Raw genomic sequence first — 19,548 nt, 5'->3', positions numbered from 1 at the left:
GCCTGAGCGTGCGCTTCTCTCTGGTACGCAACACGGCTTTTGGGACGAAATACGGGCGTTCTGTGGCACACAATGGCAACTTACCTGCTCCAGCCTCAGGTGCAGCCTAAGCGCGGGGTCCAGTCCTTCGCAATCGTGTTCCCGCCCTGGGCCTCCGCTTCCTCTGGAGGGCAGCGGGAGGGGGCACATTTGAGTGCGCTGGGAGCCCACAACATGCATGGTGTAACTTTGTTCAAAAAAGTCTACCGGATGATGTGTGGTCCAGAGGCATCCAAATCGGACGAAGCGCTGAGGGCTGCCGGGTCCTCGGAAGGAAAATTCGCCGGGAAATTGACGAAACTAGCCAGAACAATTCCACCACATCAAAACGAATGTTTGAAAAGGAGCCACAAAAGTCGCCAATTTCGGCAAGGTGATGCTAGTGAGCACTTTTTGATTACCGTCGCGGGAAAAACTGCAGAAATTGTGAGAAGCAGAAGACGGTCTTACGAATTTTATTCGTCACCTGTGGAGCAGGAAACTGAGCGGTTTACTACCGCCTAGAAAAAAGTTAAAAAATATGCAGGTTTAGGTAAAGCACTCACAGAATATGAATGAGAATGGGCATTTGCTGCACACCATGTTTTACCATTTTCGCTGCGCCTATTATACATCGCCACACACACTTCCCACCACTATGCACGAAATCTCTAGCAGTACCTGTTACACCTGAAACTGATGGTGCCACTTGAGGTCTGTGACACTATTTATACAACACCAGGCGGAGCATGCTAAAAAGGGGCAAATTTTGATTTGTGCCAACAAGTACCGCTGTACAATGGTGTGCTTGAGTTACTGATTATTTGAGACCTATTCTAGACTGCCAGATCAACATTGTCTGCTTAAAAGTTTCTTCTGTTCTGTTTGTTTAGTTTGGCTCAATCGCTATGGATTGAAGGGTCATATAAGGCCCTTTTTGTGGAATGGTGGGCATCGGAACGGCCTAGAAGCACCATCGTCAGTGCTCAAAGCAGCCGCAAAGTAGCCAAGTTCCCACACTAAACGTTCCGTCGCATTTTCGGTGCATGCTGTAACTGGATTCACTTGTTATCTTTATTCTTTATTCAGAGATTACCCCGCATTGCAAGAAAGCGCTACAGCAGGGGGGTTACAGCATGGACATAAACAAATCTTCACTTTTACAGCACACTTGCGCTTCAGACAACCTGTCCCACTCTTTAATGGTATTTACAAAAAATGTCTTAGCGAGTAAGTCCGTCCTGGTACGCCTGGAACATGTTCCTGGTACGCCATTCCCTGATTTTGAAAACATGGTGAATGGTAATGAGGTTCTTTGAAGTATTTTTCTTTGTTAATTCCTGTTTTATTGTGAAATATCTGAAAAAAACTTTAACCGCAATTTTCGTCGTCGCGAGGAAAGCAACTCCCACCCAAGTTCATTTTTCATCTGAGTGCAACTATCTCCCCTCTTGTATCGTCCCAAGAAAGACGAACCTAGCCGCTCGGTTTTGAATTTTCTCTAGTCCATCAGACAGTGTTACTTGGGAGGGATCCCATACGGCACAGGCATAATCTAGTATAGGTCTTACACATGTCAAGTAAGCCGTCTTCTTTAGGTTTTGCTCTGACGTTTTTAGGTTGCGTTGCATGAAATTCAGTGCCCTTCCAGCTTTCCTCACTACGTCGCTGACATGTGCATTCCATGACCAATCGGAAGAAAACACTACACTTAGATATTTATAAGTAGCAGCTTTTTTTACAGGATCATTGTTTAAAAGGTACCCAGCCTCAATTGACTTCCGTTTCCTTGTAAAAGAAACGTGAACACACTTTCTACTAATATTTAAATTCATTTTCTACGTGGAGCACCAATCCTGAACATGTTCCAAGTCAATTTCACTCTCACTTCTGATTTGTTTGTACACGACGCAATCGTCTGCAAACAGTCGGACACTTGAATGCGTACCTACTGAAATATCATTAATATAAACTGAAAACAAAAGTGGTCCCAATACAGAGCCCTGCGGGACTCCTGACGTCACATCAACGTACTCAGAGCTTTTGCCGTTTAAAATAACACATTGTGGATGTTGACACAAATAATTTTCTATCTACTTAAGCACAACGGGATCTATGTTTATTAATTTAAGTTTGTTACAAAGAAATGAATGCGTTACCGTATCGAATGCTTTACAAAAATCTAAGAAAATACAGTCGGTTTGTCCCCCTGAATCAAGGTCAGATGCCAGATCATGGTAAAATTCAACAAGTTGCGTTGTGCATGAGAACCCCTTGCGGAACCTGTGTTGGTAGTTTGTTAGGATGTTGTTTTCAATCAAGTGTTTCATTATTCCGGAATAGAGAATATGTTCCATTACTTTGCAAACTATTGAGGTCAAAGAAATTGGTCTGTAATTTTCAACATCCTTTTTCGATCCCCTCATATGGACTGGAAGGGCATAAGCGATTTTCCAGTCATCAGGTAGAACGCCTGTCAGCAAAGATTTTTCGTAAATTATGTGCAGATACAGCGAGATCGGTTCAGCACAGCGTCTCAAAATACGCGGAGAAATCCCATCGGGGCTAATTGCTTTTGTTTCATCTATTTGCTTTAATAGCTTTTCAATACCACTTACACTAATCTCAATCGGGTTCATTGGGGATACGTTACTTGTGTAGGATGCAGAAGTGAAATCCTGTATTGGATAGATTTGAAGTAATTGTTTAGGCAGTTCGCCTTGGCTGTGTCATCAACAATAGTTTGGTTATTATATACGATATCGTTTATACCCAGACTGTCAGACCCGCACCCTTTAATATATTGCCAGAAAGGTTTGGGGTTGGCTCTCAATCTATCATTTAGTTTTTTAAAATAGATATCTCTGGCCTCTTTTATACCTTGTTTATATTCTTGTGTAATCTGGCACAATTTTTCGTAATGACAAGCCTGTTTAGTTCGTTGGAATTTAGCAATAGGTGCTTTCTTCTTTTGATTAGTTGCAAAAGGTGAGATGTTACCCAAGGCGTTCTCCATTTTTTTAGTTTGCGAGAATCTACATTTGGTACATGTTCGTCTATAGTTCAAGTAACTTATTTTTGAAAAGCCTCCAAAGTTCATGCACATCCACATCATCGGCCAGGCACTCGAAAACAGGTAAGTAACTATAAAGTCTTTCACATACACTGGAGTAATCGCCTCGATCAAAAAAGAACACTCTTCTATTCCCGTGGCACTTCAGTCGAGGAATTTTTGTTTTTATAGTTGCGACTACGGCCTGATGGTCACTTATACCCGGGATGACCGTGACCGAATTTACAAAGTTTGGCGAGCTGCAAAACACAAAATACTGTTTTCGCGAGTTGGCTCGTTAACATGCTGTAGTAGCCCTACAATGCTCTTCATTTTCATGTTAGCGTGGGTACACGTTTTCACTGCGCACATGTTATCGCTCCAGTCGAGGTCGGGTAAATTGAAGTCACCGGCAAGCAGCATAACTTGATCTGAAGCTTCCGCGATAACTTCGCTCAATGCTTGCAGTGTCGCTATATCGGAGTTTGGTGGTCGATAAACTGCTCCGACGGTGAACGAAAAATTATACTTTACACCACACTGCTTCCACCGCATATGATTGATATCAAGAGCGCGGGAGCTCAAATCGGACCTCACAAGCACGAAAACACCCCCACCAAGGCTCTGCCTGTCTTTGTGATACGCAATGAATTTCTCTGGAAAAACTTCACTATTGCTGATTGACGGGTTCAGCCAAGATTCTGTGCCGAATATTGTACCCGTATTTACGGATTCTATCAAGGCTGCAAGTTCATCCACTTTATTGCTCACGCTTCGGCAATTCAGAACTAACGCAACGAGGTCGAGACAAGGTCGTGTCTTCTTTTGGGCACTGTGTCAAGGCTTGGTGACAGGGACCACTTCTTCCTCTTCTTTGTCCCACCTAAAAGCCTTATCGTTTATAATGAGCTTGTCAAAATTGAGCTTTACATTGTTATTTTTGTCTTCCTTTGCCATATTCCCAGAGGTGTTTGCGTACGCTACGAGTCTCAGGCGAATAATCCTGGGCAACACTGTCCCTTTGAATTTCTTCGCATTTACTAGAACGTCTTGTTTTTCTTTGTAGGAAGAAAAATTTACAACAACTGGCCGTTTAGTCTTTCCAGTGAATCGACCAATGCCCTTTGCACTGACTTGAGCTGAATTCCTAACTTATCCTTGCATATCTTCTGAATTAGTTTTTCCAACTGGTCCCACTTTTCGAGCTGGTCGGTGTTATCTACACCATAGAAAGCAAGCTGTAGCCTGTAGTCAAGGGTTCGACGAAAGTTTGTCTGGTCAGGCATTGTATGAAGAAACAGTAAGGCAGTCACTGACCAAGTCAAAAAAGTAAAAAGACGTTTCGGAACCCGTGTGGGTTCCTTGTTCCCAATGAGGCAAAAATTGACAAGTTTGGAATTCAAAGGTGCAGTTTGTGATGCAATGACCACATGTATATCAATGGTAATGTCCCTTCATTTCGATTCGTCGTGTCGGAGTGTGTTTGTATGAACGATGATTCAAGTATACTATAAGACGTGAGGTCACGTTTCGTTCTTTGCACAGAATCGCAGCGTTGTCCCAGTCAATATCGTGCTGGGGCTTGTGCGCATGCTCGGCAATCGCATTAGAGGTCACCTTTTGGTTTCTCGCGTTGCGTTCGTGCTCTTTCAATCTTCTGGGGAACTTTCCTGTTTCACCGATATAAACATGGTTGCAATCGGTGCAGGGGATGCCTAGACAACACCGGGGAAAAGATTATCGGGCAGCGGGTCCTTGACTTTCGCCCGCTCATTCCGAAGCTTGCTGGCTGGCACGTGTCCAGTGCATAGGTCATAATCCGCAAAAATACGGGACAAAGCTTCGCTGATACCACGTACATACGGAATGCCGGCAGTGGCGGTGAAGACCATCCGATTGGCAGCATTAGGTTGTAGTATTTGCTTCTCATTTCTTTCTACAAAATGTTGTGGGTAGCCGTTGCCAGATAGTTCCCGGCGTACTATTTTAAGTTCCGCTTTCAGGTTGTTCCCGTCTTTGCAGATTCTCCTCGCACGCGTCACCAGCGATGAAACGACGGCTCTTTTGTGGCCGACCGGGTGCTTCGATTGGAAGCCCAAGTACTTCCCGGTGTGTGTTGGCTTGCGGTACACACTGAAGGAGAGCTCACCGTTCTTGCGTTCCACCGAGACGTTGAGGAATGGCAGACGATCATCTTCTTCGTACTCGACTGTGAACTGAAGTCCTGGCTGGACGGCATTAAGAGCTTGTAAAGGCCGGGTTGAGTCTTCTTTCCACGGTAGCGGAAGAATACCTTCGGTTGTAGTGTAAGACTTGAGAGGACTTGTTCGTCCAGAGCTTCCATGACAATATTTGCGGTCGTTACTGAGATGGAGGCACCCATGGCTGTTCCGTGCGTCTGCGAGTAGAACTCCGAGCAGCATGCGAAATACGTGTTGCTGAGGCAGAACCGAAGTAGTGTACACAGGTCGGGGACACACCGGGAAGTACTTGGACTTCCAATCGAAGCACCCGGTCGCCCACAAAAGAGCCGTCGTTTTATCGCTGGTGACGCGTGCGAGGAGGATCTGCAAAGACGGGAACAACCTGAAAGCAGAACTTAAAATAGTACGCCGGGAACTTTCTGGCAACGGCTACCCACAACATTTTGTAGAAAGAATTGAGAAGCAAATACTACAACCTAATGCTGCCAATCGTAAAGTCTTCACCGCCACTGCCCGCATTCTGTTTGTACATGGCATAAGCGAAGCTTTGGCCCGTATTTTTGCAGATTATGACCTACGCATTGGACACGTGCCAGCCAGCAAGCTTCGTAATGAGCTGGCGAAAGTCAAGGACCCGCTGCCCGATAATCTTTTTCCCGGTGTTGTCTATGGCATCTGTAAGGTCCACTTATGAGATTAGCGGCCAGGCGCCCGGGCTGCGCGTGGGAACCCGCCGCCCTGTCTGACGACGTAGCACTGCCAACACTGCAGAGCAGTCGACGCTAATTCGTCACGGCGCGCACGGGAGACGGATCATCTGGCCCACCGCATACCTCAGGGTTAATCCCCCATTGAGAAAGCAGACGGCGCCGCCGAATTCCAGGAACGTCGGCTCGACGCGCGGAGGTGGGGGGATTACTGGGGTCTCCATTGTTGTCGCGCCCTGGTCATCATGACGCACTGTCGCCGTCTTTCGCTTTCACCCCGAGGGGTCGCCCGAACTTGCTCGTCTGTGACCGTGCCGTTGACCCAAAGGTAGCGGCGCCTCATTGAATATTCCGTGGCGGGCTGAGTGACAGCTGTCTACGTGAATTCGGGCACTCCCATACGCATGTACGAACGCTACAGGGGCGTTCCCGAGAGAGGGTGATCTCGAGGTTTTATAAGGCCGAACTTGGCCGTTGGAAATCGTTCTTGTCTGAGCCCTGAGCTGGCAGTTCCCGGCGGGACAAGGAGTCTCGACCGTTAACGCTAGGTTGGGATTTAGGAGCCCCCTAGTCGAGGTTAAGATCGCGTCGGAGGTTTAGGGTGCAGCGCCGCACCGGGCAACTAGACGGATCTTGCGGCGAGACAGAGTCTCGGCCGTGGTTTCTCGAGCGGTTTGTGCACGCTCCGAGGATGGGAGAGTTAGACGAAGTTGAGGAGCTCGAGTGATTTGTGTGCACTCCGAGCTAGCATCTAGCTGAAGTTTGCAGTTTTTCCTTTATTATTCATGTACCCAGTTTTCCCAGTGTAAATAGCTGCATATAAACCCTTCGTTTCATTTAATCAACCTCAACGCCTCGAGTTCGTCAATTCGACCGCCGTCTCCAAGAACTTCAACACCATCGCCCAGCCAGCCTCCTGCCAAATCAACCGGAGCCTGGGCGATTGGGTTCCTGATCGACACCGGACTTCGGGGAAACGATCTTTACTGCATCCCCTGCGCCGATTGCAACCATGCTTACATCGGTGAAACAGGAAAGTTCTCCAGAAGAAAGGTGACCTCTAATGCGATTGCCGGGCATGCGCACAAGCACCGGCATGATATTGACTGGGGCGACGCTGCGATTCTGTGCAAAGAACGAAACGTGACCTCGCGTCTTTTACTTGAATCATCGTTCATACAAACGCACTCCGACACGATGAATCGAAATGAAGGGACATTACCATTGGTATACCTGCGGTCACTGCGTCACAAACTGCACCTTTAAATTCCAAACTTGTCCATTTTTGCCTCATTCTGAACAAGGAACCCGCACGGGTTCCGAAACGTCTTTTTACTTTTTTGACTTGGTCAGTGACTGCCTTACTGTTTCTTCAAGATTTAGCCTCCGCAGACAGACTTCTCCTGCAGCTCATTAACTCGTTGCAAAAGACTCCTGATGACATTTACTTGCTCCGATACCAGATTACTGACGTCCTGAGTGCGGCCTTGCGTGACACCAAGGTTTTTATTCATTTCTGCTATCATGGCTTCATGCTTAGCGAACCTCGTTTCGATAGTGTCCCACTTCTGCATTATTGCCACCTGGCCACTTTGCAAGCCTCTCAGAAAACCTAGTTGGGTAGTATCATCGTGACTGGGAAAATTCACTTGGGCAATACCATCGGGACCGGGGTTCACTTCCACATCCCCGGCGAGTAGCACCAGTAGAAGTAAATAAAGCACTCGACTGGAAAACAGGCGAAACCGTTTTTTAGACAATTTCGAATGGACTCGCTTACGATACGCAGCAGCAGTACACAGTAACGTGGGAGGAGCCGGCAACGCACTCATTTTTGTTCGGAATTGAAAAGGACAGTAAAAACTAACCTGCACAAACAAGAGCAGTGTCAGTTGCATGTCGGCAAGCGTGCCGGCTCCAAATCCCACGAAGGCGTAGTGCTGCACACTTTGTAGCCTTCTACCATGTCACATGTTTCGTTCCGCTCGCAAGGCCGCCCATCGACGTCAGGACCGTCGTCTTCGGAAAACATGTAGAACACGCTGACTGGCAGTGCGAAAGCACTGCAGCATGCTGACGTGCTCCACGCGATTGTCAATGTGGTCGATAACACAGGCGGTTGCGGAAACGACGCTTCTTCACCAATAGTACCCCACACGTTCGTTGACAAAAGGGTAGCAAAAATCTGCACAAACAAGAGCGAGTTGCATGTCGGCAAGCGTGCCGGCTCCAAATCCCCTCGCAGCACTGGGCATTGTAATAAGAGATTTATTTTACCACAGGAAGTGCACTGAAGTGGATGGTGCCATACTTGTTTATTGTGATATCCGATATATTGTTATACAGTAGACCATTTATAACGTAACCGCTTGCAGCGCGAGATTGGTTATAGCGCGGGTTTTTGTGACTGCCGGTTTGCCTCACATAGAACTCGATGCATAAGCATGGCTGCTTAAAATGCGGTTGGCTGAATCACAGTACCATTTATAGTGTGGTTTTTCGACAGTTCTGCAGATCGACCGGCGCTGGCATTGTTTTAGGGTAGCAAAAGAAAAAAAGGGAAGAAATTGGCCATCTGACGCAGCGCGCACCGCTTGCTCTCCTCTAACTTCGACATATACAAGAAAAAATAGGCACCCATTAGTTCGTGGGTGCGTGATAACCACAACTGTCCTTGCTTGACGCATTTCGGAGGATAGCGACTTCTCTCCCCGTCCGCCCGCGGCAAGTTATTTCTATTAAGCGTCAACTGCATGGCCCGTTTTCACACATGATTTAGTATAGTAGTAGCAGTAGTAGTAGCCACTTTATTTAACACCGGATTCAGGGTAGGGGGCACTCGTGCATTTCGACATTGTGCGTGCATTTTTTTCACGCTCGGGGCGGCTTGTTCGCATAGCAGTGGGAGGAGCCTGACGACCTGCAATGGCGGGAGATTCGAAGCACTCCGAGCAGCCGGCTTGCCACGCCAGAGTTGTTTACGTTTTGGTGGGCGCAATCACAAGCGATGTGAATTGCATTTTATATTGCACTTTTCGCCCAGATTATCAGCTCTTTTCTTGCATGAGCATCTTCGCTTGCGCCTCGTGCGGCATTTCTGCGAGCAGTAAGAAGTGGTCGCTGGAGCTGCCTGCACCACTACACGGCCAGTGCCGACGCCATTTTGCCGCCTCCTACCGCTCCACACACACCACGCCAGTTGTATCCGCGCCGGTGGCGTGCCCTGCACGTTTTCGAGAGAAGAAATCGCTGGTTCACGCTTTAGAACGTTGTGCAGATAAGCCACCGCCCCTTCCAGATAGCGAGCCGCGCGAAGCCGAAGATTTCCGCCACTAGTACGTTGCGCTTTGATAAGCAGCACGAGGGGGGATAAGAAGATATCCCGCCGGCGTTCGTATCACATTGTCCCTCGGCACCTGTTCATAGGCGCTAAAACCGCCGCCAGGGTCCTTCAAAACAAAAACACAATGGATGTTAAAGTCGTGCTCGCCGTTTGTAAGACCACTCTGGCAATGTGGAGACCCTGCTGCAGTGGCTGATGTGAAAAAAACAAAACAGAAAAAAAAAGGAAAGAAAGACAGTGCCTCTGTTTTCAAGTGCTGTGTGGTAAGTGTAGGTTGGGATGTTGGATTCGCGCATGTATTGGTTATAGTGCAGATTTCTCTACCTCCCCCGACATATGTTATGAGCAGTCTGCACTGCAAGGGGAGTCGAATGTATCATTGCAAAGCTACACATATTTGCCCAACCCTTGGAGTCTGGGCATGCCTGCAGCTGGTACTGCCGTGCTGCAAGCTCACAAGCCTTGCGACATGGGTCCGAGAAAAGGCCAGCGGTTTGAAAGGCAGACATGGTTAACCGAGCCCTTCCCCCTCCTGATAGGACCTGTGTTCGAATGACCTTTGAAGCCACCTCTTCTTGTGGTGCCAGGTTAGGCAGCACTTTCAGATTGAGAGAGCAGCACATGATTTCTTTACCATGCAGTCCGCACTCAGCGTCGTTGCTTCCTGAATCACGTGTCTGATCACGTGTGAAATGTTACGAGCAGCCCGCACCAAAGACACACACGTTAACCTGGCAAGTGTCACTTCTCTCCACTCGGAGGAGATCAGAAGAAGGGAAAAGTAAAAAGAAAAATAAACGAGACGAACTGAAAAGCCACAGCAAGGAATTTACGCAATTTGAAACACAAAGACTTTGACATGACGTGCTTCACATAAATTTCCGGCTGCTTTGTTCATTTCTTTCCTCATTGAAATTGCAATGTGGCTGATCGTTGTGGTGAGAACGTACATGGAAGCCCACATGGGGTGGTTGCGTAGCTTATTCATTCGAAAACGATCATCGGTGCTCGTTACTTGTTGACTTGTCTTTCATGCCCTCCTCTGCATGTGCCAGTGTCATGAAATTCAAAGTCACGGATAACTCACTTTTTAAACATGCCCCGTGCCGTGGAATTTCGTAAGCGGGGCATCTGGTTTCACGCTTGGCATCAAACCGTCGCTAAAAGCCGTTTGCTTCTGGGACAGCGCGATTGGCTTCCTTGGCACGAAGGGCGCAACTGCAGTGTGCGGCATGCAGCGAAATTGCTTAAAAGCGGCCGACACGTGGGCGAAAGACAGCAGAGGCGCAATCCGGTGCAGGTGAAGTGTTGACTGCATACCTGGTGGTCCACCATTTCGACAAGGGTCCTGTGATGAGAGGCGGTCGTGACAAGCAAAGTGAACTCAACTGCCTTCGCATTCTTCATCAGCCACGTCTCCGTAAGTGCAGAGGTTCAGGAAATGGAGTCTGCCAGCAACCGAGGACCAAATAATGCTCAAGCAATGGGCGTATAACTGACGCGCTGGTGCGCACCCCTTTTTAAGGCCCCCCTTTACAAAGTCCTCTGTATTTCCATTCTCCTGGTTGTGCAGAGTTCGTGTCTAGTGGAAGCCTGGTGCGTTTCATTTTGCACTCCCGTTAGACGTTGCCTTAGCCTTGAATTTGCAAGTGGATGTGTGGTTTGAGAAAAAATTTGTCATCGCTTGGGGAAGTGGATTTTTACTTGGGCAGTGCAGCACCTTGAATGGTGCTTACCAGAGCCGCAAACATGCCAACAGCTCTCTCAATTCTGACCACGTCGTCGGCCAGAGTCGCTCCATACACACACCAGCAGCACGTACTTGGCCCGCTGCCCTGTCGGCGAACAGGGGCAAGTTGACTGGTCTGCCATCTCTTGACAGCAAGGGGATGTTACGACTCATAAGAGAGGAGAACCGTGGAAACATGCATGGAAATTAACTAGCTTAATCGGGCTGTATTTGGTAAGTCTTGATTTAACATAGAAAATAGATGCTTAGCAAAATTGAGTTAAAGCCCCTGAGCTTCAGTAAGCAGGGGTGCTCGCAGGGCAACCTGGTGTACTGGATGGAAGGACTGTGGGTGGTTGGCCTCATCTCTGGCAGTGCAACTTCCTGTGCATCTTAATTTGTCGCCCCGAGTGAGGTCATGAAAAGCCCGCACGTGCCCGTCCTCCCCGGCTGCTGTTGCAGGTGCTGGTGTTTGAGGACTCTCCCAACGGCGTGGAGGCAGCCCTGGCGGCGGGCATGCAGGTGGTCATGGTGCCGGACCCTCGCGTCGAAGAGGCGGCCAGGAAGCGTGCCACGCTCTGCCTGACGTCGCTCGAGGACTTCCAGCCGGAGCTGTTTGGCCTGGCCCCGTACGACCCCGGCTGCCCCTGAGTGGTGTTCCGGGATGCTCTTTCTCGAATGGGGATGACGGTTTACACGATGCATTTCTTGTGTTCCTTGCTATGCAGAATATGCATGATGGCTGACGCTCAGAACATTGGTTTTGGAGGTTTTTCTTAGTAAGCACAGCAGCGACTCATGGGGCCATCTAGGGGCATGTTTGAACATGTGTCCACGTGCTTCGGGTAGTCTTGTCAACGTGGAAATTTGGGTAGTTGCCGTCGCATGTTGAACGGCAGCACATGTGAAAAGACGCGGGCAATAGCAAGATGGTGTTGGTTGTCAGCCAGCCCTTCGTCATATTGCTGTCTGTCGTGCGTGTCTTTTCACATGCACTGTGGTTCAACACTGTTGTATTCTATACAACCAAGTGCTACCACCTTTTCTCGTAGTGTAGTGGTTCCGCATCTCGATGTGTGAAGACAACTTCTTATGCTATGTGCACTGGTTCTTCCATTTTATTTTTTTTTTCCATTTTTCAGGGTTGGTTTTACCTGAAGTAGTTGTTGTAAAATTTATTAGGAATACGACGGCACTAGGCCTGTTTCGGTGGGAGGGGGAAAAGGAAAGGGGGTTACGTGCGCCGCACTATGGAGGCTTCACACGCAAATGCCTGGATAATGTTTTTTCACGAGGTGTGAAATCTGTTGGTTGGCGTTCGTGATAAGTTGAAAATAGATCAAGAGAGAGGCTGATTCTACTTCACCATATTTTGTGCCAAGATGCTGCAAGCCCGGCATTTCCGGTGCACTGCAAAACTTTATTTAAGCCTGTTGATATGGCGACCTAAAATATATCAAACCACACTTAAACATGAAGAAATGTGCGGAATTGAGCTAGGAGAGCATTTTACAAGACAAATATTGCGTCCCCTTAATGGCTGCACTGGGACCCAGGGTTGGTTCGAAAACCGTGGGCTACTGAGGCGGTGTAACAATGTGGCATGTGCATAAAAGAATAGAAGGAAGCGAAGCAGTAGGTGGCGCTGGTTGCGCACTGTAAGTGCCGCACTTGTAACCACGTGGGAACGGAATCTCGCTTCCACTTTGCCTCTTGCAGCGGTCGCGCTGCGGCTGCCACAGATTGCTGGCTCTGTGATGCGGTTTGTCATTCCTGCGTGGCACTGCCCATTGGTGGAAGGTGTTCGGTGCTGGCTTTGCCTCGATTGTTTACGTGTGAACGGTGCTGTCGTTTGTACAGTGTTATACGCAGTGCTGTAGTACAAACGTTGCACTGCTGTTGAGAGGATAGATGCTTGCAATGTTTTATGCAGCGAAAACTACAGCAGCGTTCCGTTCTTGCTGTTAAAACCAACTTTTTGTACGCAGGGGGATGATAGCTGATACCTTTATAACCTTATTCAACAAAGAAGTTCAGGGTAGTGTTACCCACTGTCACTAGGTAAGGTGTAAGGATACCGCCGCTGAGGCACGCAAGTCAACAGCGGCGGCCATTTTGTTGTTCATCAGTGTTGCGAGATTGCTTCTTGCATTACTTCCCCTCTTGGAGCGTTCGCACTGCGGCTGCCACAGATTGCTGGCTGTTCACTGTTCCAATGCGGTTTGTGTGAGGCCTTGCCGTTACCTTCGACCGGGTCGTTTGTTAACAGCACTGCAGGAGATGCAGCAAAATGGCGTCTTTAGATACACTTGTGCAGCTGAAATGCTTCTAAACGTGTTGCCTTTGATTTGCGTTAGGAACGCAGGATGTGCTAAGCCCACCAGAGCGGGCCGACCAAAAAAGCATAAACAACAAAATGGCAGCACCCATGAACTGTCGCAGCGTAAACAAATGTCACGTGATGGGAACTGACCGGTCATGCAGTTGCAGAGAACGATAGGAGGAAAGAGCGCCGATACTCTGCAGTCTTTTCTAGTGGCACTTGTGTTATGCCCCTGTCGAACGTGCCTATTTAGCCAAGTGCACTTCCACAGAGTGCATTTGGCTAAAATGTCATTCAGGCGCAGCTGAACGGCAAACGTGAAAGACACTTACCACTGAACGCACTTCAAGCTGAGTGTGCTCCCCAAACACACTTCACCGGGGCTGGCTCTCCGAGTGAGCAATCTCAGCCGCAGAGGTCAAAAATTGGGAAAAGTAACATGAAAGAACGAGCGCTTAATGTCTAAAAATTGTGTTCAAACTTAATTACGATAAGGGCAGCAGCGATGATAAAGAATAAAATAATCCCTTGCTCAACGGCGTGCCAGCGCCGCCTGGTGGGGTGTTGCTCTGTGGCCGCTGTTCTCTGTGGCGTTCGCGTAGGTGGTTTGCTGTGGCTTCCGTGTCATACTTTTCAGTTGTAATCCATGCTGCCTGATAATTTTCCCTCGATAACAATGCTGCTGCGATGTGCTGATTGAAATGTTTTAATGGTGCCATTACCGCAGTATTTTTTACAAAAACCCCAATTCTCAAAAATGTGAAACATATTATATTGTCATTTGTTCTTCTGGGGGCGATCGTCCTCCCAACAGCACCTGTGGTTTTATTAAAGATTTCATCCATTCAAAGATGGTGCATGTCATGAATACGAAATGCCGTGCTCGAAAAGCACTCGTTTATGCTGTACATGAAACCTAAAATTTGGTACGTGTGAAATGAGACGTATTCCTGACAACTTTTTATGATAAATAGCGTACAAGTCATGTTGCCTGCTGCTTATGCACTTTTACGAATGGTTGTCCTAAAAAAACGTCTTGTGTTGTTTTCAGTGTTGGCCTTAGTAGAAATTGCGTGCATTTCTAGGTTTTTACGTTTATTTCCCTAAAATGAATTGAGAAGCTAACTAAGTCGTTTGTGCCATGCTTTAGGCACTGAATAAAGCTTGTGCCCCACACGGGGCACCTTGAGCAATCTTGGTGACGGTACTGGTGATACCGCGGACCCCGAGCCCCCCATACTTAAGCTGTCACCTACCGTGGCTAGAAGTTGAAAGGTGAAGGGTCAGAAGCCGTGAACGGTGGCCGTCGGAGCCCTGGTCAAGCTCCGGCCGATGGGCTCCCTGCCTGTCTACCAGGCAGGGAGCTCCGGGACCTCTTTGACTACCAGGGTAAGGTCAAAGGAGAAATTTAGTACCCCCGTCTACCTGCTTTCCAATGTATCATATGGCATTTTCCAAACCCCCCCCCAAACGTGATCGGCCCCCGAAAAGGGGCCGCATCGAAGCTTCATTCCCACCCTTGCCAACAATTGCATCCCTATCCGCGCTTCTTGATTGTGTGGGCCTCACCTCTGTAATGCAGTGCAGCCTGCCAAGGTGCCCACCATGGGTTCGAGCGAGCCAAGCCGTAGACGGCCGCGGCGGCCCTCGCCACGCGTGCGCAGTCACTCCGTGGAGACGAAGTAGCTCCTCAGAACGTGGTTTTATTCCGGGTAATCCACGGTACAGCAACCAGCCCTGGTATTACACTCCTAGCCCTGGGGCAGAGAGGGGGGAACCCGCCGACCGTACGCTTCAAGCCACAGAGCCCGACGCGCAGGGGGGGTAATCGGCAGCTGTTGTTCCAGTGGCGTAAGCCACCGAAACGCTGCGGGTGATGGGCCCGGCTATGAGCGGAACCGACCACCAGACTGACTGAGAAATCCAACTCCCGGTACGTTCGCCGACCTCACGGAAGTGAGAGAACGGCGGTCGCTCAGGCCGAAGCGAGGCGAGCAGCGTGCAAGCACGAAGTACCTGTCGGAGTCGGCACCCAGCCAATCTCTCCTGGGTCCGACCGAAGCGCGCGCCCGCCGCCGCGAGCCCCTCGGCGGGGCACTACGTCACGCCCCACGTGGCCCATGGACCGGCGCGCATTGGTCAGCCCGTACCCCCTTGCAGGGAGAGGGCGCGAGGGGCTATCCTCGCCCCTCTGGGAGAGGGGATCGCGGGCTAGCGTGCTCGCGTAATTGGGAGTAGCCCCAATTAAGATCCCCACATCCCTCCCTCCTTAAATGCCCTCGCCGACCTGGAAGCAGGCCGACTACTACCAACAAAAGAACAATCTTCGTGCAAGTAACAAGGGTAGTGCCCATCAGCCTCTCCTCCAGCCCTCAACAATACACTTCATGCATTTCTCAAACCTAAACTACAACTACAACTACTATTACACACCTTGACACCGTATTCAAAAAAAAAAAAAACACTATATACAAGAACGTTACAAAAAAGATTCAAACAGCTAGAACTGCAAACTGCGACATACATAATACAAACTACCACAGAAAAAAAAACTAAATCATGTCAAATCGACAAAAAGAAGGCTACATGCACAATTCGCTGCACAAGAACAACTAACAAGTCAAACCGCGAAATACTATAGGGGAAATAAACACTACGAGGAAGACAAACTAAACAAGGTTGAATATCCCGAGCACTAATTTTACAGGTGGAACTTTAATTCTGTCTGCAAAACTCATTCCTATCTACACACGCACACACACATACTCACATCCATGCACACACACACAACGTGGCGCACATTTGCAACGAGGAAAAATAAACAAAATAACCGCCACTCGATAACGATAACCAAATGGGGGCAGAGAGCGTCTCTTTCACGGGGTTCCCGGATTGTTCGGCGCTCGGGGAGCGAATAGGGCGAAAAGTTCTGGTACGGCAAGCGTGCGTGGCCGTTTCTTCGGGGAGCAATGCCTGCTCACCCAAGAGCGTCGCAAAACGCGTCGATGCCGCTGAAGGCTGAAGGGCTCTCAAGAAGGTGGAAAAAGGGGGGGGGGGGGCGGCAATGCCGGAACGGGCTCACCGCTGTGTCGAGCAGACTTCGCGGATGGTCAGAAGAGCGGGAGCAGATGAGCCATTGGAAGTCGCCGCAGCGCGGGCACCTGCCGGAGGTCAGGGGTCCGGAATCGGCCCCGATGGATGGGGCACCAGCCAGGGGAGCAGGGCACGAGCTTCAGCCCGTCGCCAGGTCGCAGGATCATGATGGCGTTGACCCGGGAAGCAGGGCTTGCGGAGCATTGATGAGTGCCCCGGCAAGGGTGGTGACGAGCAGGCATGCTGGACGCTCAGCGCCCGCGAGGCAGCAGCCGGACGCCTGCCGATGACGCAATGCGCGGAAACGCCCACAGGACCCGAATGCCAGGCTTCGATGACGAAACGCGGACCATCCGCGGGATGCACTGCTGGATCCGTTGTAGCTGGCCCGCACGCGCACACACGCAGTTTCGCACAGCGACACGGTGCACGGGAACAGGCACGCACTTCCTAAAGCACAAATCGTCCTCTGTCGGCCCGCGTGCCCACACACAGCACACTCGTCGGCCCCGCACACACGACAAAAAAAAAGAAAAAGACAGGAGCAGTCCCCTGCGCATCTCTGCGGCAGAAAGTCCCCATCCGCGTGTAGCACCGCGAAGACGCAACCGAAACTCACTCATTCCACGCACAAAATAAACACATTCACACCAAACTACTGGGACCTTGAAAGATACGGGCGGCGAGCAGCAACGCCGCCAGACGGTCCACGCCGCGGCTCCCCATACTCCCTCCCGTTCCGACCCTCCAAGGAAGCCACCGTCCAGCGACGGCAGCCGGGCGAAACCAACCCAAAACAACAAAAAGAATACACCACCCCTCGGAGCTTCCGAGAAAAAAGAAGGGCGGCTTTGCCGGGCCCAACCGGGACCCCAAAAAGCGAAGTTTTTGCCTCTCGAGCACGGGGGCCGAGAAAATGCGAGGAAACGCGTTCTTTTGCTCCCAGTTTTAAAATGAACCACACTATTATACTTCCCCTTGAATGCAGTTGGCTAAACAGCAAAAATAAGGCATTTCTTTACGCAATTGTATACATATCATGAACAAACCACTAGTTACTAAACGCCATGCGACACACACTACAATTAAAAAGAACATGCACACTTTGCCTAAACGCGACAAAATACATTACACTAAAAGAAGCATGCACTTTTTTACACTCACGTGAAGGGGCTGGAGGCATGATCACTGGCTCACCCGGGAATGCCACGGAGAAAAGCTCGTTGTGAGAAGGCTGATGTGCGCGTGTAGGGCTTTCAACCGGGAAAAGCCCGGTATTAAGCCGGCCGACTTCCCAACTGTGGGCGTCGGCGTAGGGCGTACCGATGCGGGGGCCGGAAGCGACCCGACACACCGGGTGTGCTCGTTTGCCCTGGCGCGAGGTCGTCAGACCCCGGCTTCAACTCTGCCGGCCTACAATGGTAGGCTTTCAGGTCGGCAATGTGAACGCGGCCACTGGATTTCCCTGTTCGGGGATCCTTAAGCTCGTACACAAGCGGTGAGAGTCGCCTCTCAACTTGGTAGGGCCCAACCCACTTAGGAGCCAATGCAGCGGAAAACCCCTTGCTGGCATCGCTAAGAGCGTGGCTGCGTTTGAGCACAAAGTCACCTGCCTGATAGCAAATGTTACGGTGACTCTTGTCGTACTGAGCCTTTTGTTGGGCTCGAGCTACGCCGAGGCTCCTCCGCGCCTTGTCGAAGGCCAGATTTAGCCGGGCGCAGAGTTGGGACGCGTACGAGGAACAATCCCGGTGCGCGCTCTCGTCCGAGTCTTGGCGTTGCGTGACAATGGTCAGGGGGTTGGCCAAGTGTCTCCCAAAAGTGAGGAATGCGGGCGAGAATCCCGTTGAACGGCTCTCCGCTGTCCGAACAGCGAACGCGAGCTCGTTCAGGTGGTCGGCCCAGTCCTTTTGGCTCGTGGCAAAAGCCCTGAGCATTGTCTTCACACTCCTATTGAAGCGTTCTGTCAAATTGGACTGGGGGTGGTAGGGCGACGTGGGACGATGCTCGATCCGCAAGGATGAGCATGTTTCACGGAAAAGTCGGGCAGTAAAATAGGAGGCATTGTCCGTGATGAGGCGCTCCGGGAAGCCGAAGCGAGTGAATACCTCCATTAACTTGTCCAGCACAGTCCGGGATGTCACCTTACGCAGTGGAAACAATTCCACCCATTTCGTAAAGTGGTCCACCACTACCAACAGGTGCTGATAGCCGTGCTTGCTTCTGGGGAAAGGCCCCATAAGGTCGCAGGCGGCTATTTGCCACGGCCGCTCGCTGTCAATCGGTTTCATCAGCCCTGGCGGGCGCCCACCGCGCGATTTGACAGACTGACAGGCATGACACGACCGGCAATAGCGGAAAATGTCCCGCCTCATGCCGGGCCAGGTGACAGTGCGACTGATCTTCGAAAAGACCTTCGAGCCGCTCAGGTGTCCGGCCAGTGGCTCGTCGTGAGCGTACCGCAAAAGCGCGCACCTCAGACGTTTCGGGATCACCACCTTGAACGGGTCGATAGACTCGTCGTCAGTGGCGACGTATTTCATCACGAGCTCGTCGTTGTCCAGCAGGTACGTATCCTCGGGACTACCAGCAACGCAAGCTGGCTCCGGTCCCTCTGCGCCCGTTGCAAAGCCAGCAACGTCACGGCGCTCCGCCTCTCGTAGGCGTCCGAGAATGTCTCGGCAAAAAGGATCGTCTCGCTGAGCCTGAATGAGCTCTTCCCGGCTGAATATAATCCCGAAAGGAGACCAGGCACGGACCTGAATCTCCGGCGTCGTGGCCTGGGGCTGCCCGAATTCGGGGGGCCGTTTTGGCTCACGAGCGTTGCTGGCGTTCCCTCGAGAGGGTCCAGCTTCCGTACACAGCGCAACAGCAGCGCGTTCTCCTTTCTCGGCGCGGGGCATGACACAGACGGTTTTCCCCTTCGGCGCTCGAGATGCGCTGGCCTCAACAACAGAGGACCCAACCACGCTTGCTACGGGTGGTGACAATGCACCAGCTGTGTTCTCCCGTATCGCTGTGCACGGCTTTCCGACCGGAAACGGAAAAAATGGTCCCGGAAAAAATGGTCCCGGAAAAA

The 19,548-nt window shown here is 50.3% G+C and overlaps 1 protein-coding gene across 1 annotated transcript in view; it reads left to right on the top strand.

Moving 5' to 3' along the window:
• The window catches only part of LOC144160761 (pseudouridine-5'-phosphatase-like), a 36,981-nt gene extending 22,755 nt beyond the window's left edge, over positions 1–14,226 (top strand). Inside the window, exons 4-5 of the mRNA XM_077691938.1 lie at positions 5,841–5,951; positions 11,469–14,226. Of these exons, the coding sequence (XP_077548064.1) occupies positions 5,841–5,951; positions 11,469–11,704 (347 nt within the window). The 3' untranslated portion in view covers positions 11,705–14,226. The remainder of the gene's footprint in view (positions 1–5,840; positions 5,952–11,468) is intronic.
• The last annotated feature ends 5,322 nt before the right edge of the window (positions 14,227–19,548 follow it).

Source organism: Haemaphysalis longicornis, unplaced genomic scaffold, assembly GCF_048455015.1.
Source record: "Haemaphysalis longicornis isolate Haplotype H1 unplaced genomic scaffold, Haemaphysalis longicornis Haplotype H1 scaffold_11, whole genome shotgun sequence".
Classification (NCBI taxonomy): Eukaryota; Metazoa; Arthropoda; class Arachnida; order Ixodida; family Ixodidae; genus Haemaphysalis; species Haemaphysalis longicornis.
This window is presented reverse-complemented; position numbering and strand designations above follow the sequence as displayed.